Genomic DNA, 10,932 nt, shown 5'->3' with positions numbered 1-10,932 from the left:
AATACTGCCTTGAAGTACAGCAGACTGTTGGAAGTAATAATCAAGTTGTCCAGCAGAGGGTGCTGTGAGCACCGTTTGGCTTCCATCCATGTCAAAGTAACAGTGTATTTATATTGTTTTGCACAAACCTAAGCTCAATGATCCTCCTGCCACGACATGTTTGTGGTTCTACAAACATAGATGCAGCAAAATAATGAATGAGAGTTGGCTAATTACTCTGAATTATTCCTTTGAACAGTAAAAGTCGTTGGGGACGGACTCGCCTTTATCAGCGCTGTGAGTATTTGAGATGGAGACCTGCCCACATTTGTCATACCCAATACTGGATATGTGGCAGATCTGTTTGACCGCAATGTGCATGTGTCTGAGCGGATAGAAGATGATACTTTGATCCCTGTGAAAGTAAATATTATAGTAGTTTTATAGTTTCTACTATTTTTAGGTGAATTAATGTGGAATTTCCTTTTTTTTTTTAAATGCATCAATTTGTCATAAAAGATTATGCGTTCTTCATCAAGGTCACCTTACATAGAGTGGAGTGGGGTTTTAGCAGAGCTGGTGTCTTATCAATGACATTAGTAAGGAGGTGTGGTTGAGAATTATTTTGACTGATAAGAAAACTTCAACATTTTCACGTTAGGAAACTGTGTGTGGCTATACAACTATTAAAAATGCACACATTCTGCTGCAGATTCGCCTGTTTACACACTCCCAGCGACTTGTTTAAATAATGGATGTATTATCACAACACTCATAGTTTAAATAGCCGTTATTAGCTTGAGAAACTCTTTTCCTTTAGGTAAATCATTTCCAAATGGGAAAGCCAGTGTTAATCTCTCTGGTAATCGCTGCCGTAGCGGTGCTGTTCGGAGAGAGGATTCCTGGAGTCAAGTATTGATTTGTGTTGAAAACACTGCAGGAAAAGGGCTCTCGCCTCAAGGGAACTGGTCAGGAATCACCTGCCCAACTGTGTGACTCTCAAACACCTGAGTAAGTAACTACTCACCAACTACAAGCTAACAAATCTCAAATAAACACTCAGAGAGATTAAAACTAACCCCTCTGCTGCTGCTGCTGCTGTAATAATGACTCATTCAACCCCCATGGCATCAGTGCATACATTGATCCAAATGGTAAAAGCATGTTACACACATTTCTCTCACAAAGGGAAAACATATAGTCCAGTGGCTTGTTTTTGTCAATTTCAACCTACATCAATTCTGTTTCATATGTTTCGTCAATGTTCCACATTTGTGTTCGGCTTGTGTGTGCCTGTAGAGTTATGTAGACAAACCTGTTGTCTGACCTCTGGGCCCATAGGGAGACGCTGGGATTATTACACCTGGGCGTGTCTGGATTTCTGCAATCACTTTTTTTTTTCCACAACACTTTTCCCATCAGATGACGAGATATACCTCTTTGTTGTCAACCATCCTCAGCACAAAAGTTAGAGGTCTTTCGATTTGTTGAGCACAAACATTCCCTTCTCTACAGGTCAGTCAGCTGACCCTGGGTAAAGCAGGCAAGACACTGAATTAACCACGTAGATGAGACACTGCGAAATAAGGGCTAAAGGGGTAAAAACAAAGAAGTTGCTGTTTTGCTTTGTATCACAAAAGCTAATTCTTTAAAGCTACAGTATGTAATGTAATAGTATTTGTACCAGGTGGTAATACTGTGAATGTTTTGAGTTGTCACTTGGGCAGAATGTTCAAACTCAAAACTTAAAACCACAGTTGAGATCAAAATATACGGCCTAGAAGTACATCAGACTGTTGGAAGTAATAACCAAGTTGTCCAGCAGAGGATGCTGTGAGCACTGTTTGGCGTCCATCCATGTCAAAGCAACAGTGATTTTATATTGTTTTGCACGATCAAGCGAAATGATCCTCCTGTCAAGACACGTTTGTGGTTCTACAAACATAGATGCAGCAAAGTAATGAACAAATCTGGATTACACATCGAGTCATCTGTTCATCTTCAGTGGTATAGTGCGTTGACATGTATTTTATTGTGTTTATTTTCCTATTCTCCTTTAAATTGCAGTGCATCCACTCTATTGGTCCACTCTCTCTCTCTCTCTCTCTCTGAAATGCCCTGTGCTGTGATTGGTGAAATTGAGCCCAGTGGAGAGTAGAATTATGAACCAATAAAAATATTGTGAAAATATGGAAAAGAAAATACATATTGAGCACATTTCTTCATATTTTTTTTTTTTTAAACTAAATTGTTCATTTCTCTTACATTACAGAGATTGATTACTGTTTTTACAATACTGCTTCATGGGTTTTTACTTTATTGAACAGTATTCATGATGCATCCGTTTTACAAGGAGACAGTCTACAGTAAAACAAACACCATACTAGAAATACCAAGTAAAAAGCAAAACTAAGTACAAGTCATAGACACAAACGGTAATCATAAATAAAATCCTGAGTCTTGCTGCTAGGAAACTGTTTGACAGCCCAGCCTTGATTTGCATACTTGATATAAAGCCATTTCCTTAATTCATGACAGTTGTAGAATCATTTTAAAACAACTCCCTCTTTCCTCTAACTGGCTCCACAGTGTTGGTCAATTTGAAGATCCATTTCAAAAAGGGAAGATTTAACCCTTTTCATCCTTGTCTGTTATCACGTGTTCATTTACCTTGAGTATGGTAAACCTAGTCTCTCCACCGTCAGGATGCTGCACACTTTGTTCTTCTGCAGCGTCTTTGACGGACACAGTGAAGACAATGCCGCCATTTTCTGACTCGGGTGCACCGCTGGCCTTGTCCTTCACGTTATCTGTCCTCGTGAATCCCGGCGGTTCGAGGTGTGCGTTGCTCTTTTGCTCCGCGTTGCTCGCGTCAGCCTGTGGTTGGTTGAACAGTTCAAAGACGCTTATGTTCTTCTTTCCCGGTGAATGATCCAGGGTCTGGATGTCCAAGTCGTTGCAACTCTGAGAGCGATTTATTTTGTCATCGGGCTTTTTATGCTTCGCCATGATGCCAATCTCTTTGATGACGGTGCTGTAGTCGTCGCCCTCCTGCTCAGACAGGAATTTGAAGATGTCAATAACGGACTGCTTTATGATAGGGTATTCCTGTTTTCCTTCTTCTTGTGGCGGCTCCTCGTCGCTTAACTGTTTGTTTTTGTTTCTCCTTTTCCTGAACACTTCGCGAGCTTTCACTACCATGTGGACATTCCAGCTGAAGAAAAGAGACAGCCAGGCCAGACCCATGTAGATCCATATCTCTGCAAATACTCTGTACAGAGGGGGGTATTCGATGTTGGGATTTACACCTGGAATGGAAGTAGAAGCACTGTTATGACTTTTAAAACAAAGAACATGACAAATTGTGCAAAAAAATAACATATAGATCAGGCATGTCCAAAGACTTTGTATGGCCCGCAGCTTCAGTTGTGTAATGTATTATTAAAGGCCAGGGATAGCCTAGATATCTTGATGCACCCTAGCGGTAGCTAATTTAATTTGTTGTTGGGTTCCATGTACAAACTTGCGAAATGGTTTGGCCAATCTAATCGTGTATAGAGTCGGTGGGCGGGCTTAACATAATGACGACAGAGGTGCGACCTTTCCGCGTGTAGTCCAAGCCCGTCTCTGATGTATATACAACTAACATACCTCGTGATGCTGCATCGAATATTAGCTCTCAGAGTAGGCAGAGGCGCGCAGCTTGTGAACAGGCAAGGCAGGCAATTGCTTGGGGCCCCCGAGCCGATAGGGGGGCCTCCGACACTCGGAGCCTGAGGGCCGTTTTTACTGAAATGTGCAGTGACCAGGGGCATCCCCGCCCACCTTAAACAACAATGGGAGCGATTTGCAATGACATCTCAGTAGGAAACCTCACTAAAGGGGCCCCACCTCACTTTAACCTGTGTGAAGTTATCGTTCTGCAAGTTGAAAAATGAAGAGGATTATTTGCAGTGTAATGTATCTTTTTTACTCAGTTTATATGTTGTTTTTTTTAAGTTATTTACAGTATTTTATTGTTCTATATATTTATATTGTTTTATAATGTGGGTTCTTTACAGTGTAATGCATTTTTTTTTACTAAGTTTATATAGTTTTTTAAAAGCTATTTACAGTATTTTATTGTTCTTTACATTTATATTTTCACATACTTTTTAATTACAAGGTTTTTTCAACATTTTTCGTTGGTGTCAGATTATTTATAACACAATGGTGATGAACACGAGTTGGAAGGGCCCCCCGGGAATTTTTGCTTAGGGCCCCTACAGACTCTAGAATCGCCCCTGAGAGCAGGCTCGTGGTCTCGTTTTATCCGGACGACCTGCCGCGATTCGTACTGCGGAGGCTTCCTCGTTCTTCTCATCCTCCACCTATCTCCAGTGCACCGGTCACAACAAGTCACGTTCAAGTCTCGATAAAAGACACCGCTGACAACAGTCGTTGGGCTCCGTTACCATAACACTTGTTGGCTTACAGTAAACGCACCATATGTGGAATACTTGCTCATTTCCGTCGTACTGACTACGTCACCTTCGTTGCTCTGATTGGTTGTAGCGCTATCCTGTTGCGTGCAGAGGGAATTTGAAAGACAACCGTTTATGCCGCCCCTCGGATTGAGCCCTGCCAATTGTGTGTGTGCGCCCAGATCAAACATCTCGATGTAGGTCTGGTTTGCCAGACTTAGGCCAGGGACAGACTCAGACAGAAAATCAGCTCCAGCCACATGTCACCCGCATTAACTCAGCTGGTAAAGAGTTGCCCTTTGAAACTAGAGTCCTGAGTTCACAACCCAGCCGTGACAGGCAGAGCTATCCATTCACCTCCTATTATGTTATGTTGATATCTGACTCCAGATGTAAATGAAAGGCAGATTCTCACGTCTATGTGGCTTAGATTTCATTACAGTGTATTTGTGCAAAGGGACCATTGGCCCCTGGGAATCCTCACATTATCAAACCTGGTACACCCCTGGTAGAGATGAATAAACCTACCTGCCACATAATCCCCAAAACCAACCGTTGTGAGTGTAATGAAAGAAAAGTAGATGCCTTCCAGGTAAGTCCATCCTTCCAGAGACATGAAAACAAATGGGGGGATCACCAGGTGCACAAACAGCCCCCATAAAAGGAACAAAGCCGTGCAGATGAATTGGACCTTTTTCTGGCAGAAGGAAGAAAGGAAACACAAACACCAAAAACCGTTACTTGAGATTACAACTTCATGTTTGAAAACTTTGCCGTTTAAACACAGCATTCAGTCTTTTCTTACCACTGACATATTCCTGCGGAGCAGAACCTGGGACAGACGCTTAGCCCTGTCCCCAAAGAATGACCCCAGTTCACTAATCCATACCAGACACAGCGGGATCCCACACAGACCATACAGGATGCAGAACACACGGCCACCTTTAGTCTTTGGGGCAACGTTGCCATAACCTGTGGATGACGAGAGAAAATATCCACTCACAGCACCGACAGATTTACATTAACTAATGACCTAAAAGATTGAACCAATGTTGTTCAATTAGTGCCAAATACAGCAGCTCTTACAAACCTATGGTGGTGACAATGGTGGCAGCAAAAATGACAGAGTTGGCCCAGTCCCAGGAGTTGTGATATTTGTCACCAGTGATGGTCACGCCTTCACCCGCAGCCTCCGACACGACCTGATGGGTAAACACAGTAAGTCCACGTACAAAGGTGAGATTTTTAGGCTGGTTTTTTTTCCCCCACACACACTTTTTTTCTCTCTAGATTGGCCCCCTCGTAACCTGATGACACTATCTACACCAGGGATCAGCAAGTAAATGCGGCCAAGGGCTAATTCTTTTGTAAGCTATTGAATACTGGGCCAAAACATGGTATCTTCATGGTTTTAAGACAAAGTGCCTTCAAACGTCTTCAGTCAGAAACAAAAAAACCCACGTTTGCTGCCTTAAACTAACAATAATGTGGACGTTGTCTTTAATCACCAGCTTGTTACGAAGACAAACGCGTGTGAGATACGTACTCGTACTGTTAATATTTATTGTGCTTTAATTTTTATATTTCAAATCAAACATTTAGTTTAGGTTAACTGTCAATTCTAGCAACATAATCTATTTGAATAATTTCAAAAAGTTTTTTCAGAATAAAAGCACTTAACTGGATATGAAATGTAAATTTTAGTTGTGAAGCAAATAATTTAAGATCAGATTTGTTAAATCATCTGCCGGGCCAGACACTGATGCTGGTGGGCCAGATTTGGCCCATGGGCCACCAATTGCTGACCCCCGATCTAGAGGGCTAGGAACAATAATAATAAAAAAAATAGGGGCCCTCAAACAGCTACAAACGGCCCTGTATGTAGCCTGCTTTACACCGGGACACACCTTATGCAAACATGCAGTCTTTTGTTGCTGTAGCTTGTATGAAGAGCTGGAGGAGAAACACACACACACACACACACACACACACACACACACACACACCCTCGCGCGCTCATGGCGCACTGCTGCGTCTAGATTAAAAAATAGAAATGCTTCAAACTTTCTCGCGTGTTGTAAAGTGAGGAACCATTGAGCTTCTTCATTGTCACCCGATCCACCGAAGCAGAAGTACAACACGCTCGCTCAATTTGCTCCTGATCAGGAAAAACAAGTCCTGAAGTGTCCTGACGCGTAAAGGAAGGACCTGAACCGACTTCCCATTTTGAGCTGTAGAAGCGCGACATTGTAGTGTCGACTTCAATGAACAATGCAATAATATACACTATAGTAAGTTGTAAATTTAACGCTGTAGGCTACATTTTTAGTTTATTGCTTTAAACTTTGATGCGGGCTCTGTTGGCTCTATTTTACGCATCAATACAAATCAACATTTTTTTTTTGAACAGCTACGGTGTTATAATGTCATAATATAAACAAAAAACAGGTGGAGATCATACCTCCAGGATCTCATCCAGATCCTCTTTGGTCAAGCAGGAAAACTTGTTTAATAAGTTTTCTCTCTGGAGGATGTATTTGTCTCTGGCGAACATCCAGTTTGGCTCCTCGAGAATCTGGAATATCGCGGCCCCGATCGACAGGTAGAAAATGACACATGAAGTTAAAAGTGGGCCCTTATCAGCCATATTAAAGTCATAACTTCAGTCTGGACGACGACGAGTGGCTCATGTTCATTACACGGGACAAAAACGCTTATATTCCCATCCGCTCTTGTTGCCTTCCTGCTCAACCAGTGCAACACTGCTCTCTGTGGAGACACTCGTGCTTTGTTCAAGTGGCTGCTGCTGACAGTGTTGGAACACGTCCTATAGCTCCCTGTTTAAATATATATTTAAATATTAAATATTAGGATTGTTGAAACATCATTTTCCAAATGTAAAATTGCCCAAAAATGACATTATTCACACGTTATTTGTTTTGTTTCAGAGTTCAATCAATATCAGTAAATAATGCAAAACTCATTCATGGGCTCTGTATTTACATTCTTAGCAGATTACACTTGGTTTATTAAAGCTTTAAATTATACAATTATACAGAGGCGATTCTAGAGTCTGTAGGGGCCCTAAGCAAAAATTCCCAGGGGGCCCTTCCAATCAGTGTTCATCACCTTTATGTTATAAATAATCTTACACCAATGAAAAATGTATGAGTTAAAAAACATTTTTTTTTTTAAATGAATGAAATAACATGGAAAAAGCTTGTAATTAAGAAGTATGTGAAAATAAAAATGTAAAGAACAATAAAATACTGTAAATAGATTTTTTTTTAAACTATATAAACTTGTAAAAAAAAATACATTACACTGTAAAGAACCCACATTATAAAACAATATAAATATATAGAACAATAAAATACTGTAAATAACTGGAAAAAAAACCATATATAAACTGACTAAAAAAAGATATGCATTACACATAATATGTAATGCACATAATATGATAGATATGAAAATAAAACTCTTTATTTTTCAACTTGCAGAACGATAACTTCACAGAGGTTAAAGTGAGGTGAGGCCCCTTTAGGGAGGTTTCCTACTGAGATGTCATTGCAAATCGCGTATTGTTGTTTAAGGGGGACGGGGAGGCGGCTGGTCACTGCACATTTCAGTAAAAACAGTCCTCAGGGGCCCTCCCTTGCCTGTTCACAAGCTGCCCCCCCCCTCCAAAAAATACAATAAAATAATAAATAAATAAAAAATTTAATTATGAAATTTCCTTATATTTTATAAACATTATTCAGACATTTCTGCAGATGATCATTTCCCAAGGACAAGCAATCTAACTCAACAACAACTGTGAGAAGATTATTGCAGCATACAACAGGGGACACCACCTTCAGTCGGTCAAACAGTATCTGTAGGTGTGTGAGTGTCGGTGATGACAGTTACTCTTATCTGCATCCAGAAGGCTGGAGTTAAGTGTGTGGAGTGTTTGGGTGTATGCTGGCTGTTTTCTATGATAACATGGGGCTGTGGTAGGAGCCTTGTTTTCTCTTCTTCTTTTGACCAGTGCAGTAGACAATAAATCATGATGCCATAGCCTTTTGTTATAGTATGTACTCTACTAAAATCCCTAATCTTAAAGGCACAGTGTGTAGGATTTAGCAACATCTACTGGTGAGGTTGCACATTGCAGCTGAATATCTCCCACCTTACCTTTCCCTTTGGCATAGGCAGGGTTTAAAACATAGAACTAAAAGATCCTTTATTTATGATGTATAAGGCATATTTTCAGTAATGCAGTGAGATAAAGTGAGAGCAAGACATTCATCTCAATTCTAATATGTTTTGTTTCTTAATTCTTAATGCATAATTGTGATGTGCAGCCTGTACTTTTTTTGCTTTCCCCCTTTGTCAGACAGCAGTGGGTCGGCAACTTCTGGTGTGGGAGAGTAAAGCGTTTACAAAGTGACACCTGTCAGCCATAGGTTTTATTATGTGAGCCTTTTGCTTATCCTCTTATGACCATCATGATATTCAGGCCGCCTGGACTTGTTTTGATTTTAAGTGTGAATTTTACTTTCAATATTTGTTTTTTATATATTTTTATTTCTTATTTGAAATCTATTCAAATACGTTTAAATATTTAATAAATAAATACCAAATGTTCTAAAATACTACATATAGTGTTTTTGTTCTTCATTGAGTTATTATAAACATCTTTGACGTTATAGAATGTATGTAAAAATAACGTCAGTTACTTTGCTGAGTAACTAATTACTTTTACAATGTGGTAACTGAGTTACTAACTCAATTACTTTTGGGGAGAAGTAATTTGTAACTATAACTAATAACCTTTTTAAAGTAAGATGCCCAACACTGGTGGCAGCCATGTTGTAAATCAGTGTTTTCCAACCCTGGTCCCCAGGGAACAGTGCCGTGCCATGTTTTACATGTTGCCCTGCTGTAAAAACACCTGATACAAATAAATCTCAGATCATCATCAAGCTCAACTTTCAACTTTTGTCAAAACATTTTTTAAATGTTATATTTCAACTTTTGTCATTCATTTTTTCAAAAAAATATATTTTTCAAATTTTGTCTTTAAAAAAAGAAAATAAAGAAAATAGTATTTAATTATTTTTTTTTCTCTCAAAACTTGCAATGTAAAAAATAAAAATAAAAATAAATGTTTCATCTGAATCAGGTGTTTTGTTTTGGAGCAGGGCAACATTCTAAAACATGGCATGGCCGCCTTCCCTGAGGACCAGGGTTGGGAAACACTCTCATCCCTCCTGTGCTGCTGTGCCCCAACCAGCCCTGACCAGCAGGAGGCGCACGTTTACCACCTGCCTCACCTGTGTGTGGTAAACACACCCGCAGTGACGTGAAACAACCACAGGTTCAGGCTGTATCTTGCCTCGAGCGTGTCCGTCATTTGAAAAAGCAGCAGCTCTCCGTGACTTGTGAAGTACAGCCTCCACCTCTGATCTCCACCCTGCTCTACTTTAACTTGCTGCGTCACTGTCCGTGGCTGCGTCATCGCCTCTCCCGTGGAAACCTGGTCGATAGACTGACTCCCAAGTTGCTCTGGAGGGAAACACCGGGTGGAACCATGATGTCTCCAACCTGACGTGTGGAGGCAGAGGAGGGAGACAGCTACCTGCTCAGGTATGATGACTCACACTCACCGTGGCGCTGTGTTTGTGTCTGTGTTCTCTCTCTACGTTTCCTCACCGCGGCGGTATGTTCGCAGTTGACTGCGCCGCATTTAGAAAGAGGGATTAAGTCAAACAGGACGAGGTCGATGCTTCATTTGTGCCGTAGCCGTAACATGAACTCATAAAGTACTGTAGTGTCTCACTACATGATAAAACACGTCAGTCAGAGATGTTTGTAAGGGGTTTGTGAGTCCCCAACACGTCACAGACCAGATACTGGTCAACATATTAAGCCTTATCTCAAATAAACAGCAAGGAAATGTGTTTAGAAACAGACAGAATGTTGCTGCACTGTAGAAACCTGACAGGAAGCATGAGTTAATACTGTTATGTTGACGTAACCTTTGTTATTGTTGTTTTCTCTGTTTTTATATAGAAACAAGTGAGAGTTTATCAAAACAGGACCAGGGGTGTGCACAGACATTTGTAGGGGCAGGGGCTCCAGTAAAATAAGGGCCCTAGATATTAATAGGTCTACTCAACAAGTTTCTCAAAAATGACTGCCACCTCGCACAAATTAATTAAGATATAAAATGATAGAAAATAAAATAAAGAAAACAGGCCATTTGATGTGCCTATCTGTGCACATCCATGTGATGACATGAACAGTATAGTTGCTGCCTCTTGACATTCCACTGCCTGAGTATTCTGTAAGTACCTCAGCCATAACAACTGAAAAACCCTACTTGGTTACAGTAATGCGAGTAAATGTGATTCATTACTTTCCACCTCTGGTTGCAGATAATAACTAAAAAGATCAATTTGAATGCACTGACTGTCTCTCTCTCTCTGTATGTGTGGACACTCTG

The 10,932-nt window shown here is 40.5% G+C and overlaps 1 protein-coding gene across 1 annotated transcript; it reads right to left on the bottom strand.

Moving 5' to 3' along the window:
* Positions 1 to 2,607: 2,607 nt before the first annotated feature.
* On the bottom strand, positions 2,608 to 7,089 carry LOC310933455 (potassium channel subfamily K member 5-like; the record flags this gene model as incomplete). Its single annotated transcript, XM_083896951.1, has 5 exons — positions 2,608 to 3,287; positions 4,971 to 5,139; positions 5,248 to 5,414; positions 5,533 to 5,644; positions 6,904 to 7,089. The coding sequence occupies 5 exons, from the start codon at positions 7,087 to 7,089 to the stop codon at positions 2,608 to 2,610; spliced, it is 1,314 nt and encodes a 437-aa protein (XP_083753077.1).
* Between the last annotated feature and the right edge of the window lie 3,843 nt (positions 7,090 to 10,932).

This window comes from Microchirus variegatus (genome assembly GCF_963457635.1).
Source record: "Microchirus variegatus genome assembly, chromosome: 1".
Classification (NCBI taxonomy): domain Eukaryota; kingdom Metazoa; phylum Chordata; class Actinopteri; order Pleuronectiformes; family Soleidae; genus Microchirus; species Microchirus variegatus.
Note: the sequence above shows the minus strand (reverse complement) of the source record. Positions and strands in the feature narration are given on the sequence as shown.